This window comes from Chionomys nivalis, chromosome 14 (assembly GCF_950005125.1).
Source record: "Chionomys nivalis chromosome 14, mChiNiv1.1, whole genome shotgun sequence".
In the NCBI taxonomy this organism is placed as follows: Eukaryota; Metazoa; Chordata; class Mammalia; order Rodentia; family Cricetidae; genus Chionomys; species Chionomys nivalis.
The window spans coordinates 43,284,931-43,310,636 of NC_080099.1; the positions used below are offsets into that span (position 1 = coordinate 43,284,931).

The window sequence follows — 25,706 nt, forward strand, 5'->3', positions numbered from 1 at the left end:
ACCCAGTGGGTCTTCAAATACAGGAGAAATACTGGTTCCCTGGGAAAACCAATTCACGTTCCCATCATCAATCTCCAGGTGAAGTTCCCATCCTCTCCCCTGACTGAGGTGACTGGGGAAGGAGCACAGAGGGCTCTTCTACGTGTCAGTCACCATTTCCATCTGGGCAATGTCATCGTGCCTCCCACACGGCGGCCCGGTGACTAACCTCGGGGGTTCTGACCTACTTCCAAACCCCTAATTTTTACTTCAGCAGAACCCAAAAAGATCTGAAAGCAGACATGGAAACCTCAAAGACACTGGAGATGCAGACTGGAAGTGACTAAATGCCTAGATGGCATCTAAGGAGTCTGTCACAAAATTCTCCCCAGGAAAGAGGGCGACACCACAGTGACAAGGCCCACCAAGTGTCTGACTGTACCAGGGACCTGGCCAGTTACTTTATTTTCAACAACAAAGTGCTATTACAGGAAGAAGGCATTACCAGCCTGCAAGGACTTCAATCAATATTCGTTTTAGATGTTTACAGAGCTCACAATAGAAATGGTCAAAATTAACAACACCATGTAAAGAGAGTCAGCAGCCGCTTAGCAACTACTAATAGTTTGGTATGATTGCCAAATATAAGTATTGGATATCATTTAATAACCTGGAAAAGCAACAGAGGGGCTACAGAGACAGCTTGGTTAATAAAGCACTACAAGCATGAGGACCTAAATCAGGTCCTCAAAACCCATGTAAAAATTAATTAACTAATTAATCAATTAATTTAGAATTAATTGTTTTAAAGAAAGCCAGGTTTATTGATGCACAGTTGGAGAGGGGGAGACAGATAGATCCTTGGGGCTTCCCGGCTCATCTGCCTTGCCTACTCAGTGAATTTCAGGCCAATGAGAAACTTGTCCAAAAAAACAAGGTGAATATCACCTAAGAAACAATATCTGAGGTTAATCTCTGGCAACCATATGCATAGGCACACTTGTATACCCACAAGAACACACACACACATACACACTCATATATATTATGTATAATATATATATACACATATATATACATTTTCTCTCCTCTGTATCACTCCTGTTTCTGTCTCTCACACTCACACACACAGGCATACACAAACGTATACAGAGAAATACATTAATCATTAAAGGCAATTTAAAAACCAAACATTCAGAGAGTTTGGGGAAGTTCCAGTGCTTTGTCTTAAACAATGTGGACGCGAAGGTATATAAAGTAATAGATTAGAGCCTGTGAGTGAAACATGAATCTTAAAGCTTTATTGACAATGGAAGCATAGGGAAAGACAGATGGTCTGACAGGTGGGCAGATGGACAGATATGGAGGGTGGGTAAAAAGAAGCAATAACTCTGGCAACACTAGTAAAAGTGGGAAATCTCCATCACAGTACAGATCAGGCTAGGCAAGGATCAATACGTCACAACTCTAGGAGAAACATGGCGAAGAGAAAGCTATTTACGTAACTGTCAGGTGACTCTCACAGAATGCTGGTTAGTTACAAAGAGAAAGCAGCAGCCATACACAGGAGAGACAACACAATGTCTTGACTGGATGATGGAAAAGAGATCAGCAGGGGACCAATGGGCACCATGATGGAGCATTAGAGCGGAAGAGCTCAGGAGAAACAGAGTGTGTATGGGTAGCCAAACACTGAAAACAGGAGGGACAATCAGAGCAAAGCATTGAGAAACCGTGGATCTGAATTCATGTTTTCTTCATACCATTCTTGCAACTTTCCTGTAAGCTTGGAAATTATCAAAAATAGTTAAGGTTCCCAAACTATACAGTATCCTAATGAAACGCTTGAAGTGGTGTGCTAGAAAACCAAAAGGTAGTTCTAACAAAAAGTGACGTGTTAGTGCCAAGAGCGTGAGAAATGTGTGCCTAGAGCTGTGCCATGTAGTGCGAGTAGGAGAGAGCAAAAGTGACCCCGCAGGCAGAGGCGAAGAATGGCAGCGGCCTTGCACTGCAGGCACAGTGACCTCTACCCTCACCCTCCTGAGAGTCTACTTTTCTAAGTCATCTCCAGCCATGGCAGTGGGATGGGGTGAGGGAATCTGCCCTCAGGGAAAGGGGGCACCACTCCATACTCAGGGAATGAAGCACACCAATGAAGTGGCTTCTGCTTCCTATAACCCCCTCAAGCTCATTCCTCAAAGAACAAGGAATGTAAAACCCTTACTGTAGCCAATACTTCCAGCCCCACTTCAGTCTCTAGTGTCAGATGGGAACAACTGTAAGCCCGAGCAATTATGCGTGAGCACTAGTACTAAGTATATAATCACGAGAACCAAGAGTTTCTATCCTACTCCACCGGGGGCTCTCAGGAGTGAAGTCACTGCCTGAGAGGACCACAGAGAAGAACACACCAGCACGACGCAGGAGTCCTGCCTCCTGCTAAGAAAGCATGCTGGCATACAGGTGTGTGACTCTGGAACTCAGAAGGAAACGTCAAAGATCACGAGCTCAAAGTCAGTCTGGACTACTCAGCAAGATCCTGTTAAGGAGGACCGGTGCCTGCTAGGAGAACAAACATTAAAAGCAGAAGCTTTCAGGGTTTTCTTCCTGGCCCCTGGAGGTGCTGCCCTGGATGCGTACCCTCCAAGCCTTCCCTGGGGCCTAAGGTATGCGTGTGAGTCCTCCGAAAAACTGCATTCAAGGAGCAGCTCCTGGCATTTCTTCCCTTGACTGCATTATAAGGAGATGGGTCTTCTTCCTGACTCTCCTCTTCGTTTTGACTTTCCGTAAAATCCAAGTATTAGAATTACAGGAGTTGGGAAGGAAAGCAAAAGGGCCCAAGCCATAACTCTCACCTGAAAGCAGAGTCACCAAATTCTAAGGCACTCAAGGGGGTGTGGTCTGTAAGACTTTCCAATGCCCATGTGGTTGGGGTGGGGTGCATAAGCACCCTAAGACATGGAGGTTCAAAAGAAGAGAGATGCTAGGAAGAGAGGGACTACTACACAGAGCCTCGGGGAAAGGCAGCATCTGAGAGAAATCCTAGCACAGAGGGAACAGAACACATCACCTGGAGGCAGGAAAGACTGCGGACACAGATCTGTGGGCACGTACAAAAGCAACGCCTGCCCAAGGCTGCGAGTGCACCCCATCCTTCCAGTCAGCGCACTCACGTTTCTCCTGCACGTAGAGGTACCCTTCCATGGTGTAGGGGCTGATGGTCTTGTGCTCAAGGGGGTTTTCCTTCATCTTCTTCATCAGCGATTCCACTTCAGACCTGGTTCCTTCGAAGCGGTTTCTTGTCTGGAACAAAGGAATTTTGTTCAAAGGATCAAATGCAGAAAAAAAAAAAAGAAATCTCTTAATAGTTCAGAATATCAGCCTAAACAGAAAGCTTAGATGTAAAAGCAAATAAGGGGCAATTCAATGGTCTAGGAAATGGGCAAATTTTCACTTGCAAAAGTACATTTTTGCCTTATAGTCCCATACCTGAAGGACTCAAACTCTGGCAACCACCAAGATCTCCTAGGAAGCATGCGAACACCCAACCTAACTCCTCAAGCGTGCGTGGCAACTCTCAGAGCCAGTGGAGGGTGTTTAAATAAGCAGTCCAGAATAGCAAACCTTTAAGACCTTTAGGACCACGGTCCTCACCACTCCAGTTGCAAGAAATGTAGCTTGCTGATGGCTCACAGATGGCATCCTCCTAAAAGGGGTGCTTTCTACATCATCCCCTCAAGTAGAACAGCCTGGCTTCTACTCAGGCCCTCTCGGAACCCCTGAGTCTAAAACCTCCAGCTGCATCTTGCTCAGTCTCTCAGAGGCCCTGAGTTATCACTATCCATGAATCCCTATTTCAAAGTCTGCCTTCAGACTGAAGCGAAGCTTGCCTAGCATGTATGAGAACTTGTGTTTCATCCAAGGAATGAATGTATATATATTCATTTATATAAATATATATAAACATATATATATTTATATATATAAACCATGCTTTGTAAAACCATTTCTGGCATAGTCCTCGACTTCCTGCTCTCCCAGTCAACAAGGAACCACTGTGTAAGGTCCAAACTTCCAAAGGCCATGCAGGACAAGCCATGCAGGAAATACCTGGATCTAGGTCCTACACAGGAGTGCTTTGGGACTCGTGGTCAATCCCAAAGTGAAAGAAGAGCTGGCCTTATGACTTATGCCCCAAATACCATAAACAACTCTGCACATCCAGAGTCCCAGGTTTAAGCCAGAGAAGCAGCTGTATTTGGATGGCACTGACTTAGATGTCCTGTCAGCCTTGCTAAGGGCCCAGCAAGAGCACACCATTTGAGTTTCCACCCCTGGACACTCACATAAGGCCTCAGGAGGCCAGGCAGCTGGTTGCACAGAAGGCAGCTAGTCTGGCCTGGGCTAAACTGGGATTTCCACTGCCAAGGAAATCGTGGCACTGTTCTGAAAAACACACAGAACCAGCAGCAACACTTCCAGGAAGAGAAATGGTGCTTAGACCTGGGCCATTTTACATTCTGGAAACAACCGATCCCTGCTGTAGTAGTCTGAGCCTGATCAGGAACCCAGCTCACACACCTCATTCCAATGCATGAGGAGAAACTCTGGAGCAAACACACCCTCTCCTTTCCCTCTCTGGTCCCTGCCCCCACTCACATTTTGTATGCTGATGGTCAACTGTGTCTTAAAGTCACCAAAATCCTTGGCCAGCTCATAACCATGGTGATAGAAAGTGAAGAGTCCTTGCAGGAAGGCCAGGAGCTGTCGAGAGGGAAGAAAGGCAGAGGTCACACAGGCCAGCTGAGATGAAAAAATGTAGCAAGATCTGAGTTTCCAGCACCTTCTGTCTGGGAATCATAGAAGAGGCAGTAATGTCAACGAACACACACTGAGCAACTCTGGATGAGATGTTGTGTCCTCCCATGCCCTGTACCACTGAGTGCTCACACCATCTAGGACTTCAATGTTAAAAGGACCCGCTTAAATAACGAGGAGGCACCTCTGGAGGCTGAGTAACTTGTCCCCTACTTCATGGTGAGTGTCAGGCAGGATTCAAAACCTATTCCTTGGTCCTAATGCTTACCATTGCCTAAGAACATCACCTCTTCAGAACTACAGGCTGAAGCTGCACCTGAGCTGCTCAACAGTCATAACACCAGGTTGTCACATGGACTCGGAAGTTGTTAAGGAAGCTGGTGAGCTCTGTGTCTGTAATCTAGCCAGCAGAGTCAGATCACAGGAAGTCACCCAGAACATACTTAACACCTAGGCACATTTCAACTTCCCCACAGTTAACACTAAAAACCCCTTTATGAAGCGACCACACACCACCCTGGCTTCAATTATGCTAGGTCCCTTGACTCCCCTTTAAATCCTCTAAGGCTAATTTCATGATCTAATCTCCTCCAAAGTGATGGAAACACCTGTTCACCACTGTTTCTCACACAACACCTTCATATTCTCAACAACTGCTCTATGCCCCACCCACAACATTCCTGTGTGTTTCTCTACAATGCTGACATACGAACCTCCCAGGCCCTTCCCAAGTCCTCCCAGACTGCCTGCAAGCGCAGTGTTAACATGAAGAAGGGGCAATAGTGAAAGGTAGCACAAGGCTGGGAAGGACCCGAGATCACAGCTGCTTGCTGAGAGGTCCACTCTGACCTCCAGACCCCACCACCATCCGTTATGGGAAATGCATCTGTTTTCCTTTGTGTTGTGGCATTTAGCTTTCCAGCCCCTCCACAAACACATCTGTACTTTTTCATCCGCTCCACTTTTCAGATTGGCAGCTCCACTGGTACCTGTGAAGGATTTCACTCTATACTTTGTACTCCGTCTGACAGGAGTGATTAGCACCAGAGGAGGGGTTCCCTGACAGGACAGACCACATGCTAAGCCCGGACTACAGAAGAACTTTGTACTGGCGCAACCACAGTGGCAGGAATGAGCATATTCTAGAAGAGTCGTTTGTGTGCCTGCCTTTGGCTACCAGACTACTGAGACAAACTTTCCTTGGGACTCTCATGCTAGGAGAAGGAAAGGGTGTCTCTGACACCTGGGGCTGGTGGGAGGACAGACGTTTTTGTGAGAAGAGATTTCACACAAGCTATCCAATCACCTTGTGGGACAAACTGGAGCTGAGACAGCTATAGGCAGGATGGCACCTTGACCAGGAACACTGAGTCAGGCATACCTCTTGCCTTCTGTTTAAACCTAAACCTTATATCATGACCTCAAGGTGGACGTGGGGAGGCGGCTTCACTAGAACTCTTCATTTGTTCTTTTTTACAGTGTGGCCACCCTGAATAAACCTCCTTTCTCTGCTTTTCACAATTGCCTTTGCTATAATTGGCATACTGAGGATGGGTCAGCAAACCTACATGTTCCAGCTACCAGGATCCAGGCTCTGTTCCCAACAACTTCAGAGGTCGTATAAGACCGACACTATACTAAAATGGTAGCTTGACCTCCCTCTGCTCTGTCCCTTTACATGCTCATGGGAGGTCAGCAAGTAGGCATCGCTGGGTCCTCTGTCTGTCAAGCATCTAGTTAGGGTAGCATATGCCACATCTACTCCTGACCTAAATCAGTAAGTTTTTAAGACCTTAGAGTACAGAAGGCCAGTACTGACCTCTTCTCTTCAGAGAAGGCAAAAGCTGTAGGATTCCCTCCACATAACTGTTTTCTGAGAGGAAGATCCATATCCCTTTCCTTCTAGACAACTCCAGAAATAGAGAAGGACTCCTCTGAAGTCTGGATAGCCAAAGTAAAGGCTGCTCTTCTCTCTTCGTTCTCCCTGCAGGTACAACTGAAATTCTGGGTTCCAGCACTTCTCCAAAGCACTAAGAATTTGCTTTCAGCTTACATTTTTTTTAATTATTCTGTTGTTTTGTGTGTATAGATTTTGTTTTTTGTTTTTGTTGGTTTTTTGCCTATATGTACATTTATCATGTACATGCAGTGCTCAGAGAGGCCACAAGAGGGCAGCAGATTCCTTGAAACCAGAATTACAGATGGCTGTGAGCCTCTGCATGGGTCCAGTTTTGAACCTGGGTCCCCTGGAAGAGCAGTCAATGTTCTTAACTGCTGAGCCATCTCTGGCCCTTCTGCACCTGCTTTTTAAGAGAGATGCCCAAGATAAGCATCTGAACCTAAAGTCATTGCTATGAGCTCAGTTTTCCCTTCACTGAAAGGAAACAAGACCTCACTTGTCCTGTGGAGACAGAAGAGACGGTGACTGCTAAGGTTTATATTGATTCTCACGCCCTTTGGTCTCATTTCTATAGGAAACACTTCCTGTGTGACGTTCTCCTGGGCCCTTCCTTCTCCCTCACAGCGTCTTCACTTCTCCACTGCCATCTCCCTCTATCCCCTTCCACAGGAGGCTCGAGGACCAGATCTGTCACAAGGAGGAGCTTCCAGTCCAGCACCGGAGGCCTTTCCAAGTCATGGAACGCCAAGGGTTGTGGGAAAACTGATAGAGTTAGGAGAGGAAAGGAAAGACACACTGTCTGTAGGCTTCTGAGGAAGCATGGCTCTGCCAACACCTGCCCCAGACGTCCTCTCTTCGGGAGCACTTTCACGGAAAGCCAGCCCACTGGGAGCACTTTCATCTGAGCTGCAGACACCTCACCATCTGCAGCTTCGGTGACTAGCATCTGTGTACCCAGAAATCTCACTCAATGGGTTCTCATGGTTTCCTTTCTGCCTGTAATCAGACGCTATTCCTCGGTGAAGAACTAGGCTATCACATTGCTCACAGTGGTTCTCAAAGTGGGAGAGGTTCAGATGGCCCTTCTCTAGATCAATCCAAACAGCTAAGGGTGGGAGCCCCCAGGGGAGCCTCCTGCACAGTGCTGTTGAAACCGCGTTGTATGCAAGGACAACGTGAAGGAAGCCCATGCTCTTTCTTACTCTCCTCCATTACACGATTCAGTTCTTAAAACGCCTGGGGGGGGGGGGGTGCACTGTTTCTATCCTCGTCTTCAAATGAAGAAGCAGGAACACCTATATGTAGCTTTGTACAAGGTCTCGGCAAGTAAGTCGCAGAGCTGGAATTGCCTCTATAAATTTAGTGATTGAAGAGGAGGGGGAAGAACTAAAGAGAGAAGAAGAAAACCCAGGCAAATGAGGCCAGCCACACCTACTTGTGTAGCCAGACCTGACAAACATGTCAGAAGTAAACATCTGTTGGGTGTGAGGGTTTTGTGGTTGTTGTTCAACCCAAACTAAGAGGTGTGATATCTTACTTGTTAAGTATGCCTACTGAAAGACCAAATTCCAAAGTCAGATGGGCCAGCTGGAATAATACTCATCAAAAGCAAGAATTTTCTGCTTAAGAACAATATTTTTTTAAATGTAGAAAGGTCTTTTTATGGCCAAATATTTTTTTAAAGAACTCTTCATACAGGAATGCAATTTGACAAAATCCATTCTCCCCCCTACCCCTTCCCTCCAAACCTCTCCCCTGTCTCTTCCCTTATCTCTTCCCCCACCTTCATGGCTCCCTAAAGTCTTCCCAATGTGGAGTCCTTGCTCAGGTGTCACAGTAGGTGGAGCAGCACAAGATGAATGGACCTCTAACAAGGATGGTACAACTGTCAGGTTGGACTTTTTCTCGTGTGGCACTCTTTCGTGCCCAGTGAGACACTGGCCAGTTCTGGATTCCATCGCGGTCCCCTCAGCAGAATCTCTGTGCTGCTCTGCCTATGACAAATCCGCTGTGAGAAGTCACCTTCTCTAAGAGCCTCTCCACAGAGCCTGACTGGGGCAGAAGGGCTCTGAAGCCAGGGGCAGAATGAGACCATGACAGTGTGCATTCCACTGCTTCCTAGAATTACTCCCACGTGCGGACTGATGGAGGAGTGGGACAAAGCAGAGCTACTGGACTGCAACATTTCCCAGCAAGAATCCCTCTTACACTTCTCCCTGCAGATCAAACAGTGCAATAGGAGGTGGTCAGAGGCCAGAGCTGATGCTGACTGTACTGCCTCCATCACTAAGTGCTCCACCAACAGCTCCCATGCTGGGAAGAGTCCAGGGAGCCAAAGTGGCAGGGCTTTCTCCACTTAAAAGAAAACATAGTCCAGGCCTGGGGCTGCTCAACATCCTCCTGCATGGGGCAGTATTTTCATTATCACTGCTGTGCCGTGATACTTTGTTTGTGTTTTAACAACTAAAGCTTGCCTGAAGGTCAGTGTGTAGAGCTAAGCCATTGAGGCCAGGCGGTGGCGGTTCACATCTTTAATCCCAGCACTAGAGAGGTGGAGACAGGAAGGTATGTGGCTGGGCAGAGAGAGGAATATAAGGCAGGAAGAGACTGGAGCTCACTGCAATCATGTTTAGTGGAGACGGTGCAGTCTGAAGATGCACTCTGAGCATTAGTAGAGACAGGATCTCCCTTTCAGTCTGAGGATTCAGTAGAGGTAAAAGGTCTCTCCAGTGGTTGGATGCTCTGCTTCTCTGACCTCTCAGCTTTCACCCTCTAATATGTGACTTGGGAGTTTATTAAGAACAACAGAATTTGTGCTGTGCTACTGGGTGGTTCAGATGAAAGCAAACAGCTACTCACAGGCTCCACAAACTCAAACATCTTTCTCTCTTGGACTTCCTGCACCTTAAAGACATACTCCAGGGACACTTCATAAAAATGCTGCCGAACCAGGTCCACTTGGCTGTCTGCCTGCAAACAGGACAGGATTTAACAGAGAGAACAAGCTATTAACTAAGGAATACACTAAGCAAGGAGAAAATATGTGAAGGTAAATTATTAAAAGAAATCAAACAGCATCATACTGAATAAAAATGGTACGCTACTGAAAACTATTCCAAACACTATGTTTACGGATACACACACACACACAAACACATATGCATGCATGCACACACACACATACACTCCAGCTTGACCTATCATGCGATTATTTTGTGTTTCTTCGGAGACATTCTCCAGAACTTTAAGTTCCACAAGAGCAGATCCTCCGTCTCACTCTCACTAAACACCCATGCCCTCAACAGACATCCACAGACGTAGACAGTGAATATTAGCCGAAGGAAAAAACACGATTTTGGGTGCAAACTTCATAGCCATTGAAGAACACACTACTCTTTAAAATATCATCATGATCCACTAGGTGGCAGCAGCATTCCACACTGCTGCCCTTTAATGGTTTCCCTCATGGATCTATGAACTCAAACTAAAAAGCTCCAAAAACAGTGAAAGATGGTGGCAGCTCCATGCATGCCACACTGACCTTTCATTCAAAATAAACTACTGTTTATATGTGCAGGTCAGAGAATTTCTTTTTTGTGGTGGGCAGTGCACAGCCTTACACTCTGGCATTAAGATTATACCCCAACCCTTGTTTTTCTGAGACAGAGTCTCTCTCGTAGCCCAGGTCAGCCTTGAACTCACAGTCCTCCTTATTGTCCTACAGTGCTGGCATTGCAGGTTTCTGCCACCATGCCCAATCAAAGAATATTTTAATAAGAAAATGATTAACAACATTCAAAATGCATGCATGACAGTAAGATATTATTAAAAATAAAAACAGGGAAAAGTATCAAATGCTGCCCTGAAACAATTAGAAGTTATTATTAAGGAACAATAAGTAAACCCAAGTATTTCAGACACCAGTCTCGTAAAGCACTAATACAAGGCAGGAGGTCAGGTGGGCGAAAACGCAGCATTAAGGCCAAGGGTGGGAGAAGCAGCAAGCAGATCTGAGCTGGAGATGAAGAGGCACAGCCCACGAGGAGGTAGTGGGCAGCACTGTTCCTCTGCCACTAGCAGGTTACAGAGCAAGGAAGTGGGACAAGGAGGGCGTGGCCCTGGAGGAGGTTTCAGCCTGGAGCCCCTGTTTCTCAGGTCTCCTCCAATCCAGATATTGGCTCAAACACAGCAATCGGCTTCTATCGGCAGCACCACACAGAAACTAACACCGTGCAGGAGCTCTGTGGTTTCTCACCTCCTGCAGCTGGGCTTCCTTTTTCTTGGAAGACAAATTCAAGTGCTTTTCTAAGACGCCACAGTACTTCTCTGTCTCTTTGTCGTACTTCTTTTTGGCTTCCTGGGGTCGGGGGAGAGTAAGAGGTTATGGTAGTGAAGTAGCTGGATCCCTTAGGACCTTTGTGTGCTCACAGTTCACCATTCCCTCCACCCAAAATGATGATGCTCCTGTTCTTTAGATAATGTCCATCGAGGACGGCAAACCTTAAAACCAAAGTCAAAGCATCGCTGCTGTCCACAGATGGGGCTTATAACGATAGCGTGGGACATCCAGGAAGTGTATTACCCATCATGTGAAAGCCTGGACGGTAAGACTGGAAGGCAGTGGCAGCATGGCACAAACCTGGTGTGGCCCATGTAAACACGAGTCAAGGAACTGAGACATGAAAATTTTTCCCTTTTGTTGAGAAGTTTTTATTAGCTTGAACTATTGTCTAAGAAATGAAAAATGATTTAATAATATACATATCAACCTGTGCTCTCCCACCGAGTTCTTGAGTCACCAAGGTTCTATTTTTATTCCACACTTTAGAGGTAAGAAAACTCAGAAGGAGGCAATTTGCAAATGTCACAGAGAATGACAAGGCTGACACCAAGCTAACGCGATCTGCCTTCAAAGCCCACACTCTGCCCACTTGAGACACAGTCACAGGCAGTCGGTCTCTTTGCCCTCCACACCGCTGTGGGCGGGGCTGGGAAGCTGCTCAAGTCTAGCACGAATGCTGGGGTGCACTACCCCGGTGTGTCAGTCTGCTTTTGACTCATCTGGCGCCCAAATGAGATACTCTGTGCAGCTCTAAAGACTAAAAGAAAGGCGTTTCCAGCTAGATAAGGAAGGCGTCCCTATTCATCTCACAAACTCAGGACTAGCGATCACTCTGTCCTAGGATCTACTTTGGGCAGTGACTCCTCCTCTCATGATGGGAACATTCTAGTGGGAAGAGAAACACAATTAACCAGGAAACAAATAAGCAGTATAATTACAGACTACTGTAAGAGGTTTTAAAAAAAAGTGAAAAAAAGAACAGAGGGTTCTTAGGAGAGGCCTCAGTGGGGAGAGATGAAAACTGAGACCTGGTGAACACCTGAGGAGGCAGAGGGGAGGCGCCCAGAATAGGCAGCCAGCAATGCTAGGACATCCTAGGGCAGAACACTCTGAGCCAAGAAGTCCTATCAAGCTCCTAAGCCTCGCAGAGAGCAGAAATGATCATATACACATTAGCGGGCGTGAACCCATTCCTACAACCTGAGTGTGCCTTAGAATCCTCTATACTCACACCACGAAGTAAGCAAGCGTGAGTCAAGGAAAGGCTCACAGCAGCATCCCCCTCCAAGTGTGAGAAAGGCCCAGACAAGCAACTCCTCTCCCTTAATCCATAAACCCGGAGCTAGATTCCAACCCCATTCAATGCTCACATCACACAAATTCACTCTCACTAGCCTAGTGGCCGGTAACCCCACAGAGCACCCTAAGGCCAGGCAGGGCCACAGGCCGAAGGTTAGAAAAGGCCAGGGGGCATGAGTCACTGGCATTTTGTAGCTTTTAGGGGACTAGAGCCTCCAGAGTCCATGATCATCACTGGATTGCCACAATCAGAGAGGGAGAGAAAGAGGGAAAGAAAAGCCCCATGCTGAGACAGCACCAAGGCCTCTGCGGGAAACTTAACACAGTTTGCTGGTGCCTTGTCTAATGCTACCACACAACACTGACAAACACAACTTCAGGAAGAAAGGGTTTCGTCTGGCTCAGTTCCGGGATACAGTCCATCCCACGGTAAGTCAGTTCCGGAGTACAGTCCATCCCACGGTAAGTCAGTTCCGGGTTCAGTCCATGCCACGGTAAGTCAGTTCCAGGGTACAGTCCATCCCACGGTAAGTCAGTTCCGGGATACAGTCCATCCCACGGTAAGTCAGTTCCGGAGTACAGTCCATCCCACGGTAAGTCAGTTCCGGAGTACAGTCCATCCCACGGTAAGTCAGTTCCGGAGTACAGTCCATCCCACGGTAAGTCAGTTCCGGGTTCAGTCCATGCCACGGTAAGTCAGTTCCAGGGTACAGTCCATTCCACGGTAAGTCAGTTCCGGGGTACAGTCCATCCCACGGTAAGTCAGTTCCGGGGTACAGTCCATCCCATGGTAAATCATGGTTCTAAGCATCTGCAGCAGTTGGTCACACTGCATCCAGAGTCAGTGAAGCAAGCAGAGATGGTTGCTGGCACTCAGTTAGTAGCTTTCTCTTTTTAGTCTTTAAAAAATGTGTTTTATGAGAGGCATCTCTGTGTGTCTAGGTAGTGGTATGTGCAAATGAGTATGGGTGCCCTCAGAAGCCAGAAGGTAGATGCTGAATGCCCTGGAACCAGAGTTACAGGCTGTTGTGAACTGCTTGTTGTGGGTGCTGGGAACTGATCTTGGGCCCTCAAAGAGCACATATATGGCCTCTTAACAGTTAAGCTCTCTCTCCAGCCTCATTTACCATCACCTTCTAGGACCCAACTTGCTCCTCTACAAACATAGGCTGACTAGATGAGATCATTGCTCAGGTTCCAACATGCAGCTCACAACTCTGTGATAAAACAAGAACACTCACTCTTCACGCGTTACTTGGATTAAATGAGTTGAACCACAGAGAGCGCTTAGCAAAGTGACTGCCGCATGGACAGCACGCAGTATATTCCAGGGATGGGGATACTGGTGAGGGGGCGGTAACTGTGGGGCCAATGGTAACGGTGGCGTGATAACGGTGGTGACAGAGGCCACTGGGAGTACAGGTAGCAGACCGATGGTGCTGGCGGAAGCAGTCGCTGTCACCGTATGGTGGTGGTGTTGGTGATAATGGTGGCAGCAGTGGTGGTAATGATGGTAGAGGTAATAATGGCTGTGCCGGAAAATTTTATGTCAACTCGATACAACTGAAAAGAGAACCTCAACTGATAAAATGCCCCCACCATATTAGGCTGGAGAACATTTTATTGATGGATGATTGGTATGAAAGGCCTAGTCACTGTAGGGGGCACTGCCACTCCTGAGCTGGTGGTCCTAGGTGCTAAAGAAAGCAAGGAGAGCAAGCCATGAGGAGCAAGCCAGTAAACAGTGTTCTTCCACGGCTTCTGTTTCAGTTCCTGCCTCCAGGTTCCTGCCCTGACTTTCCTCCGTGATATCCTCTGAAGTAGAAGGTAACCAAGCCCTTTCCTCCTCAAGTTGCTTTTGGCCATGGTGTCTTGTCCCGGCAACTGACACTCTGGGCACTGTGGAAATGGTGCTAACTGGAGCAATGGTGGTGATAAAGCTGGTGGGAGTGGGGGCCGCTGCTGCTACTGTCACTGCTGATGGTGACAGGAATGGTGGGAACAGTGACAGCGGTGGTGGTGCTGATGCTGATAAGGTACTTGCCATCTGCAACCACTTCCTTTCCATCAAATGTAACATTGTTTTGCAAGTGTCAGCTCGATGAAGGCAACCCTCCTGAAGCACATACCACAGTTTGGAACCAGGCACTGTTTATAGCTTTGTGTCTAATGCTCTCCTCTCAGCCAGGGCAACCATATCTGCTTGTCATCCACTAATCCTGACTACAGAGTATAGTGTTGGGCTCTCACATATGTATTTTGTGGGTTTTTTTAAGTTTTAACTCTGTGTGGTGTGTGTGTGTGTATGTGTGTGTGTGTGTTTATACATGTGAATATGTGCCCTTACAGAAGGGCACCAGATACCCTGAATGATAGGCAGCCCAATATGGGTCCTAGAATGAAACTCAGGCCATCTGCAAAAGCAAAATGCACTTATCCACTGAGCCATCTCTTCAGCCCTTCTCATATACTCTTAATGATCTGTGTGACCTAATGTCATGACCCCAGATGAATGACTAAATGACAAGCACTGTCCTTCTGTTCAAACAGCCATAGGACACATAAGTGCCTCCTATGGGTTCACTCACTTATTCTTAAGCACTCTATGGGGGAAAGTTTTATTGTCCCCTTTTAAAGATGAGGAAGCAGGGACTTGGAGCTTCAGAAGCCTCCACTTCTAAAGCTGCATACGGTAAGTCTGGAACACGCAGCCTCGCTCTAGAGCCACTCCTACCCGCTACTCTCGGGTGCCTACTCTGCTTTCACTACAAAGCACAGCACTGCCACTCTGCCTCCTGTGTGGAAAAAGCCAAAGTATAGACTTAGGGCCACAGTTATGACAAGATCTGGGGGTCACACTTTATTCCTGAGTGGCCTCTAGCACAGGAATACCCAAAGGCCCTGTTATGGTTAGCGCTAATTGTCAACTTGACAAAATCTGGAATCACCTGGGACGGGCTTCAGCATTCCTATGGGGGATTATCTTGACTGTGTGAACTGAGGGGAAACTCCCACTGGGGGAGGTAGCAGTCAAACTAGGGTCCTGCACTGTACGGAGAGGGGACCCAAGGAGAAGCAGGCAACATTGCTCTATCCCTTGGCTGGTGATGTGATCAGTAGCCTCAAGCCCTTCCCACTGTGACTCATGATGCAAGGTCTCCTGGAACTGAGAGCTGAAATGAACCCTTTCTTCCTTAAGCATTTGATCAACAGCAACAACAAAAAGAATCTAAGACAAACTCCCCTTCCTGGACCCCTGTGCAACAGGTTGTTATGGCAACCAAAGCAGCAGCAGAGAAGAGAGGCAGGAGGGAAAAAATAATTTTAGCATCAAATACGCAGAATTCAGGAAAAAGCTCCAGGCCACCCAAAGCAGGCGAAGAGCCCTGCTGGCTCCTTGGGTGTCTCTGAGGCGCCTCCCTGGGTTGCCTTTAAGCTTTGTAGGCGTTCTCTCAAATTCACATACTACTATGATATGAATGTAAGGGGGGGTTGAGATTGAGAGGGGGATACACTGGGAAAGAAAACAAGAAATGACAAAGAAGGAGGGATGAGAAATCACCTCAAATACCAAAATGAATCATTAACGATTTGCCTCGGGGAAGCTTAAAGCAGTGACACACATCCCACCTGTAGGCAAAGGTGCATGATCCTGTCACAGGATCACTGTGGTAAACGCAGAGGGAGCTGTATTGCTCCTCCCTGGTAATTATGGTAACTCCCAAAACAATACAGGGGAGGGCCAGAGTGGGAGGGTGTCTATGCTTTCCATTAGAAGCAGCTACTGTAAAGATGACAGGCAGGTCAGAACCCTCTGCGTTAGGTGTCTGAACACAGGAACATACAGGCCCAGGCCATGCAAGAGCAGGTGACTTCCTGGACCACTAAGAGAATTGCTAGCCATATAGACTCAGATATTACAAAGAGGTGTGGTGGTGGACAGGAGTCTTAGTAGAAGACGCATCTCTGGAACAGAAGCACTACGTACTTCTTTCTTCCCAAATGTAAACTTAAATGGTTACAAATCTGCTGTAAAGTAGGAGAAAAATCCTTCCATGGTCTTCCCTTCAAAGTAAGGCTAAACATCCCTCTGGAAGCTTTAACCAAGCATTATCCTTTTCAGTAGGCATGTCTGTTTCTAAAAAGCAGCTGGAAGGCAGGGAGGCAAAGCTTACTCGTATAGAACTTCTCCAGGACAGTTTTCAAAGTAAAACCTACAGAAAGCATGGAACTGCCTCAGTCTCCCCCCAGCTCCTCCCCCCCATGGATGGTTCAAGGAGCTGCGTTTGAATTCATTCACTACTCTAGAATGTCGCGAAAATATGGGACAGAGCCTCTTGCTACCATTCGGATGAATACATCTCCCCTGCAGGGGCCTTTAACATTCTGCTAGTTTAGTTAGTGACTTTAACACTCTGCTAGTTTAGTTAGTGACTTTAATACTCTGCTAGTTTAGTTAGAGACTTAACTCCAGACAAGGGAACAGGCTTCCCTGGGCCCTCTTCTAGTAACACATTACAAAAATTAGTTTTCTCCAGCAAACTTCCTGGGTACACAAACCACACGTAAGGTCAGGGCGGCGCAGAGCAGTGATGGACAGCACAAAAGAAGTGCAATCAATGGTCCTTCTGGAGGCTTTTGTCTCATGATGCTTTGTTGCATCATTTTTTGACCTTATAAGTTGTTGATATAATACAGTTTCTGATTTTGAGTTTTTATGAGATTTCTATGTGTGTGTGTGTGTGTGTGTGTGTGTGTTTCTTGTGCTTCTTTGTTTTTTTTTTCTTCTTTTCCTGTTTGTTTTGTCCTATTCTGGTTTGTTTGTTTTTGGTTTTAGGAAAAGTTATTTTGTTTTGTTTTTTTTTTGCCTATCTATTTGTTTTTTAAAAGAGAAAGAAAAAAGTCATAATTTGGGTGGGTGGAGATATAGTGAAAATCTCGTAGGAGTTGGGAAAGGGAAAACCCATGTCAGACTATAATGTATAAAAAATATATTTTCAATAAAAATTTAAATTAGAAAGAAAACAAATGAATGAATGAATTAGCTGTTTGGTCTCAATGCCTCAAGGTCAGTCACAAATGGTGACCTCTGGGCTAAAGCATGCACGCAGTTGAGTCTGACCTAGATTAAGGATATGTGTGTTCTTAAAATATTTACCCACTGGAAATCTCTCATAAGTCTCTGAATTTTCAGTTTCTCTTGAAGAATTGAAAATGATCTAACAAAGGCAGGCTCATTTCTACAGATAACAAAAAATGAACTGAGAGCCGGCAAGACAGATCAACTGTTAATAAGTGCACATCACTGACCTGAGGATGTTCTCAGACTTTCACATGATCACTTGGCATATGTGCGCGTGTGTGTGTGTGCATGTGTGTGTGTCTGAATGCAGACACACAAATACACACAAACACACATGCACACACACAGTAAGTAAATATACTTTGTTTAATGAGGCTTTTAAGAAGCCCCTGTGTCCCCAAAGCTTAGTTCATAACTCTGCTTAAATGCAGTTTTGGTTCTCCCCACCCCACTCACAATGACACAAATGAGTAGGCCAACCAGTCAGTCCACCGTTCAAGCACACAGCCACCGAGCACAAAGAGGCAACACCTCTACCTTGAGTGGTTTATGAATTAGCACCCAATGATCAGACGACAAAACACTGGGATGCCTGCTGATGGTGTCCACAGGCAGCCTGCACTTCAGCCTCTTGTAAAAGGCAGGGGAGCTGAGCTGGAACTGGAGGAAGTGCTGATGTCTTTAGACTCCATCCTAAAGGGCAAGAACAAAGTTTGCAAATCCTCACCCTGGCAGCCCCGATCTGCTCCTTTCGAAACTTCTCCAAGGGCGTGATGAGCACCTCACTGGCGTTCTCAATCTGGGAAAGAAAAGCAGAGATCAGCAGTGATGTACAGCAGCTCTTCCAGGAATGCTCCCTCTGGCCTCCAAATGAAACCTCAGTCCATGTGCCACTGTGTGATAGCTCCTTAAGAGAGAATCCGCTCAGAAACTCCTAAAGGGACCTTCCTCCCGTGGAGTTTGCTGTTGTTGGAGGCTGAGTCTCTGTGTAGCCCAGGACAGCCTGGGCCTTACAGTCCTCTAAACCTCAGCCTTCTGAGCTCTAGAAGAAGTGAATCTAAAGGGCGGACAACCACTACAGGGTGCAGGGGCCTGGTGACAGAGGCCATCTAAGTTTCAAGCTTCAGGTGACATCTATGGAAAAGACCTTTCACACCTGATGGGTTCCCTAGGCAACTAACTGGGGCCCAGACCTCTGTCTCCTGACCACTGGCTGCCTCCCCACTGCATTGTACGGGGCCCAGCCATTAGTTCCTACACTCTGATTCCCTGTCACACCGATAGACCTCGAATGCATCAAGTCTGTCCTACCTTGGGCCCTTTGTCTCTGGCTTATCCCTCTGATGCTCCTGGACAGAATATAATCAAGGTCTCAGTTTAAAGGTCACTTCTCTGTGGAGGCCTTCCCGGACCTCCAGAGCTGTAATTCAGACAAGCTGTCCAGAAGCCTTTCAGAACTCAGAGGCCAGGTAGTTTTCTGGCTCAGAACTATCTACCAACACATACGCCAGCCCTGAAAAGACTCGCTCATCCCCCAGTGTTCCCAAAGCACCAAAGCAAGTCAGAAACAAAGGCACACTCAAACACTTCTGAATGACTAAATGAGTGAATGAGTGACCCCTGGACAAGCTGCCAAGTGTGTGACCATGAACAAAACATTGAAATTCTCTGGACTCTAATTTCCTAATCCAGAAAAATGAGGGGGCTGCATTGCTCCGGCTCTAAGATTCTACAGTCTTTTCAAAGGCAGCGCAATATTTTACGATCTTTACTCATTGCTCACGCTTCTCTCAACTAATTATTTCAGGAATCTTTCTTCAACAAAGCATTATTTTCTCTAAATCATATGCATGCCCTTCACAATGGCAACAACACAGAAAATGCCAGAGGCTCTTGGTGGACACAGTAAAGAACTGCCTGGACAACGTGAGTGACAGAAAAGAGTGGCTCTCCCATATGCGTGTTTCTTAATTCTGAAAGCACTCCCTTCTACAGAGTACATTTTAACACTGCAGTGTGGTAACAGTACCGAACTTACCTGATTTTTATTGCTAACTGGTATTGTTTACTTAGCTTATGTAGGTCTAGCCCATAAATGAACTACAAGTTTCTGGAGTTCACAAAGGTGTGCTGAGCCAGTTGATGAGCGGTTCTCAACCTCAGTTGCACATGAGAAACCCCAGGGGAGCTCTGCAAATCTCTGGTCCTGATCCAGACATCGGTGTTTGTGAAGTCCCTCAAGTTATCCCAGCAGGTACCCATGCTGAAATGCCAGCCCTAAGGAGACTCAGAATGCTAGCACTCAGGTGCTCTCATGGGAAGCATGACAACCAGTCCTCATCCCAGTATGATTAGCACTATCAGCCTCGACAAGACCTGTGTTCTCATCTACCAAAGCACAGTAAGGAGGAACCGGACTAATGGTAGAGCACAGATGCCACTCTCTGCCCACAGTGACTGTCCAGACACACGACATTTGGTGCATGCAGAGTCTGAGTAATGAACCACATGTTCAGAAAACACAATGGACAGCAAAATATCTCAAAACCATGGCTCCTCCAAAAGGGTACAGCTTCACTGAGCTGAGCCAAACATGATAAAGCTGTCCCACGGTGAGCACGGTGGGAAGAGGCTTGTGATGGCCAGAAACTCAGAAGCAGACAGCAGAGAGTAATAATAAAATTGCAGAGGCAAGTTGAAAAAAGCATAATCCAGTCATTGTTCCCCTACCGCAGGCCACAGCAATTTGCAGGGTATTCATGGTGATTTGCTGACCATACTGCCGCCCCCAAATATTGACATGACCCTGAGTCAGACTCAGAAGAACCATGTCCCTTTCTAGGGCACTAGCATGTGCACATCCATGCTTTCACCGGCCCTACCACTGCCACTAGTGCACCAGTTTGGGCTCAAGCGAGCAGAAGTCGGTAGTCAGAGGAGGGAGGATCTCTACCAGGCAAATCCCCACATCTTTTGGGGTAATGTCAATTTGGGTTTGAATCGAAACTGCACAACCTATCAACCATGAGAGCCTGGACACAAGGTAGCCCCTGTGAACCTCAGTATCTTCATCTGGAAAACTGGGAGGACACAGAGGGGACGTCACAGCTATCACAGGAGCTACAGAGAACAGATGAGGCTCTGGTTGCACACTGTCTTGGTCCTGACAGCTCATGCTGTCAGCAACTGCTACAGAAAGAGAAGGAACGTGCTCCAATTTTGGCATCCTTCTGGGACTGCCTACCTGGAGATGAACCCCTACCCCCACCCCAGGTACAAGCCAGTGTGAAGCCTGCTGGGGGCTTCTGACCAGGCTTCCCTCCTGCTACCTGGAGGATGTGGGAAATGCAAGGGGACCCCCACCCACTAACGACAGCAGATGCTGGTTTGAAAGCACTGACTTGGAACCTACAGGTCAGCATCAGCTTCTTGAATTTGCAGGCTCTCTTTCTGAGGTGCTCCTGCAACCACGTTTCTTTGCCAGGATGCATTTTCTGACTGCCAGCTACGTGGCAGGTGCCCTGGGGCCAGAGTGAAGCAGTGATGCCTTCCCTGAATGACCACTGGATGGGTTTAATGAGGCATGGAGAAGTAGACTGGGACACACGCCTTCTCTTTCAACCAGATTCCTAAAAGTTAGCAAAGCCGAAAGCACTACCCTAAAGTCATGCGTGCGTGCATGCGTGCGTGCATGTGTGGGTGTGCATGTGTGTGTGTGTGTGCGTGTACATGCTTCTATGTGTGTGCATGTGTGCCAAAGGTTGACATTAATGTTATTCTGGGGTTATTTGCCTGCTTTTCCACCTTACTTTTTGAGACAGTCTTCTACTGAACCCAGAACTCACCAATTTGGATAGACGGACTAGCCAGCAAACCCTAGGGATTACAGACGTGCACCACTGAATCCTGCTTGTTACGTGGGTGCTGGGGATCTGAACTCAGGTCCTCAGGCTTATGCAGCAAGGGCCTTACTGACTAAACGATCTCCTCAGACCTACAGTGAATCCTGAGAACAATGATCCTCTTCCAAAGTTATGCACTGGTAATTCTTTAACACTCAGAGAAAACATCAAATTCTGCAAGGGTTCACAGTCTCAGAATACTCCAGAGGTAGTCTCAACTTAAACCTGGGTCTTTGCTCTCTCAAAGCATATAGACTGCCTGGGTACTCACCATGCGACTCCGCTCATCTTCAAGATTCCTGAGAACAGTGGCAAATTCTTGCAAAGATCTCGCTGTAAGAGAGAAAGAAAGAAGCCATGAACTGAAAGCAAAATGACGGCTGTTTAAAGCAACTGACTGATTTCAATTCCTTATGCACACGGATGCCCAAAGTCAACTGCTGTCTTCAGATTCCCTCATCTTTTAATCATTAACCACGAAAGACAGGATGACCCAGAAATGCAGGTTAATTGCTCCTGGAACACCAGCTAGAGGATTTCTCCAAGGAAAAGACCCGCCTATTCCTGAGAGTTCCCAGGACTGCTGAGGTGCTGGCAAGCTCCCAGTCCTGAGGCTGGAAGGGGCAGAGTTCCACTAAGGAGCTGAAGGATTTCCTGTCCAGGATTCAACCTCTTCAATCTTTGTTGCTTGGCTGCATCAGAATCCAACATTTGCTTTGGCACGACAACGAAACAAATAGTCCTGCGGGCACCAGAAGCCACATCTCTGGCATCTCCTCGGGTTCCTTCTCCCTGAGTTCTGAAGCCACTCGGCAATAGAATGCAGCCTGCAGCACGGCAGGCAAACACAGATGGCCTTAGCCAGAATCTTTCACTAAGGCAACAGGCACTTAGTGAAGTAGCCCCAGGACTTTAGGATACTTGGGCAATGCTCTCAGCTACTTCCCAGATGTCTTTGCTCATACCCAGATCCTGGTGTTCTGCCTGGCAACAGACTCAAAATCATCTGAACAACCTTAACTTTCCCAATTCTTGTTATTGCTTTGGTATTGGACATTGAACCCAGCCCCTCACATACACTAAGTACATGCTCTACCATTGGGGCTACAATCCCAGCTCCAGCTCTTCTTAGTTCTTCCTCCTTTTGTGGCATCAACTAAAACGCCCAATATAAGAAAAAAACAAGCTATGAGCCCCGAGCAAGTGGTGAGTCTTGACTGCACCAATGTTCTGTGCTCAGAGCTGCCTATGGAAGAGAGCAGGGGACAGCAAAGAGGGAAGCAGTACAGCATGGTGCTATGTGGGAGCTCACCTCCACCTCTCAGTAAGGGACTTAAAGGAGAGAGAGGTGGAGACACAGGGAGCTAGTGACTGAGCCCTGTTTCTGCTCTGCAGGTGGTGACAGTCACAATGGCTCCAGCCAGCTGTTACCAGGCTAAAATGGAAGGCCAACAGATCAAATCTGTGAAATTTTAGAAAGAAACAAACAAATTAGAACTTGAGATAAGTTCAACTTACATGGTAATTCAGTTTAAAATAAAAAGTCAAGTAAAACATAGCACCATTCTCACCTCAGTCCATCAGCTAATGCTGCGCAACCCTGACCCAATTCTCTTTACCATCAGCATTCACTCTTAGGTTCTTAGTATTGTGTCTGGGGTAAGGGAAAAAGGAGAGTGTCACGAAGCTAGGACACTGAAGGAAGGTGGACGGGAACGCCATCAAAAAACTCCCAGCTTCCTCCTGCCACTGGACAGGGAGTGGGGCCGATGCAAGGAGGAGCCCCACCCTGACCTTCCTATCTGTGCCTTCTACTGCTCACTGGATTCCTTACTAACAGGCCTCCTAGCTCCAGAGAAGGCTTGCTGGAATGTTTCTGTCTCCCACGAGGGTGTAACTTACCTATACACATCTCATCATCAGTTTCTGCATCTCCAATACACTGAAATTTAAATTCATTTAAGGAATCTGCAAACTTCCGCTTTGCCGAAGACAAATCTAAGAAGAAAAACAGGAAAAAAGAAATTATTGAAATTAAATTGGCCTTCCTAATTATTAACCTTTTAAGTCCTTCTGTATATACTTAGCAAGGTTTGTGCCTGAGACCATTTCATGAAAGAAATGTTAACTTCATAATAGCCACAAATAACATAAATTATCTCAGAGAAACTCTAACCAAACAAGTGGAAGACCTGTATGAAAAGAACTTTAAATTTTTGAAGAAAGAAATTGAAGAAGACACCAGAAAATGGAAAGATCTCCCATGCTCTTGGGTAGGCAGAACTAACATAGTAAAAATGGCAGTCTTACCAAAAGCAATCTACAATTTCAATGGAATGCCCATCAGAATCCTAGCAAAATTCTTCACTCACAGATCTCAAAAGAACAATATTCAACTTCATATGGAAAAGCAAAAAAACACAGGATAGCCAAAACAATCTTGTATAATAAAGAAACCTCTGGAGGCATCACAATCCCTGACTTCAAACTCTACTACAGAGCTACAATACTGAAAACAGTCTGGTATTAGCATAAGAACAGACAGAAGGACTGATGGAACCAAATCAAAGACCCGAATATCAATCCACACACCAACAAACACCTGATTTTTGACAAAGAAGCAAAAAACATCAAATGGAAAAAAGAAAGCATATTTGACAAATGGTGCTGGCATAATTTGATATCAACATGTAGAAGAATGAAAATAGATCCATATCTATCGCCATGCACAAAACTCAAGTTCAAATGAATCAAAGACCTCAACATAAAACCAACCACACTGAACCTCATAGAAGAGAAAGTGGGAAGTACACTTGAACACATTGGCAACAGGAGACCAGTTCCTAAATATAACCCCAATAGCACATACACTGAGAAACAATTAATAAATGGGAACTCCTGAAACAGAAAAGCTTCTGTAAAGCAAAAAACATGGTCAACAAGACAAAACGACAGCCTACAGAATAGGAAAAGATCTTCACCAACCCCACATCAGACAGAGGGTTAATCTCCAAAATATACAAAGAACTCAAGAAATACATCATCAAAAGAACAAATAATCCAATTTTTAAAAAAAAAAAATGTAGGACAGACCTAAACAGAGAACTTTCAACAGATGAATCTAAAATGACGCTTAAGGAAATGTTCAACATCCTTAGTCATTAGAGAAATGCAAATCAAAACAACTCTGAGATTCCATCTTACACCTGTAAAAATGGCAAGATCAAAAACACTGATGACAACTTATGCTGGAGAGGATGTGGGGTAAAGGGAACACTCCTCCATTGCTGCTGGGAGTACAAACTGGTACAGCAAATTAGGAAACAGCCTACCTCAAAACACAGCAATACCACTTTTCAGTATATACCCAAAGAATACTCAATCATACCATAATAACATGTGTTCAACTATGTTCACAGCAGCATTGTTTGTCATAGCCAGAACCTGGAAAAAAACTAAATGTCCCTCGACCAAAAAATGGAAAAGGAAAGAATACTACACAACAGAGAAAAAAACATAATGACATCTTGAAATTTGCGGCAAATGGATGGATCTACAAAACATAATTTTGAGTGAGGTAACCCAGACCCAGAAAGACAAATATAGTATGTACTCACTCATAACTAGTTTTTAGACATAAAGTAAAGAAAACAAGCCGACAATCCACAATCCTAGAGAATAGACCACAAAGAGGACCCTAGGAGAGACATAGATGGATCTAATCTACGTGGGAAGTAGAAAAAGACAAGGTCTCCTGAGTAAACTGAGAGTGTGGGGACTATGGGAGAGGGAAGAAGGGGAGGAGAGGAGAAAGGGAGGAGAGCGGAGAAAAATATATAGCTCAATAAAAGCAATTAAAAAATATTAACTCAAAATAGTAAATACTGTCCTATAGTCACACTGATGAATACCTCAAATATCACCACAGAACCTTCGTCCAGCGATGGATGGAGATAGAGACAGAAACCTACATCAGAGCACTGGATTGAGCTCCCAAGGTACAGTTGAAGAGCAGAAGGAGGGAGAAGATGAGCAAGAAAGTCAGGACTGCAAGGGGTTGATCCACCCACTGAGACAGTGTGCCTGATCTAATGGGAGCTCACCAACTCCAGCTGGACTGGGACTGAACGAGCATGTGATCAAACCAGACTCTCTGAATGTGGCTGACAATGGGGGCTGACTGAGAAGCCATTAACAATGGCACTGGGACTTGTTTCTACTGCATGTATTGGCTTTTTGGGATCCTAGTCTGTTTGGATGCACACCTTCCTAGGCCTGGATAGAGGGGGGGAGGGCCTTGGACTTTTTCCCACAGGGCAGGGTACCCTGCCTTCTCTTAAGACTGGAGGGGGAAGGAGGAAGGTGAGTGGGAGAGAGAGAGGG

General features: G+C 46.2%; 1 protein-coding gene across 2 annotated transcripts in view; it reads right to left on the reverse strand.

Annotated features, from left to right (window-relative positions):
- Arhgap26 (Rho GTPase activating protein 26) overlaps positions 1-25,706 on the reverse strand; it is a 392,964-nt gene that overhangs the window by 261,677 nt on the left and 105,581 nt on the right. For both annotated transcript variants that reach the window (XM_057788492.1, XM_057788491.1), the window contains exons 2-8: positions 23,226-23,321; positions 21,595-21,656; positions 18,149-18,220; positions 10,953-11,054; positions 9,557-9,667; positions 4,639-4,743; positions 3,153-3,282 (exon numbers count right to left, since the gene is read on the reverse strand). In XM_057788492.1, coding sequence (XP_057644475.1) covers positions 3,153-3,282; positions 4,639-4,743; positions 9,557-9,667; positions 10,953-11,054; positions 18,149-18,220; positions 21,595-21,656; positions 23,226-23,321 — 678 coding nt within the window. The remainder of the gene's footprint in view (positions 1-3,152; positions 3,283-4,638; positions 4,744-9,556; positions 9,668-10,952; positions 11,055-18,148; positions 18,221-21,594; positions 21,657-23,225; positions 23,322-25,706) is intronic.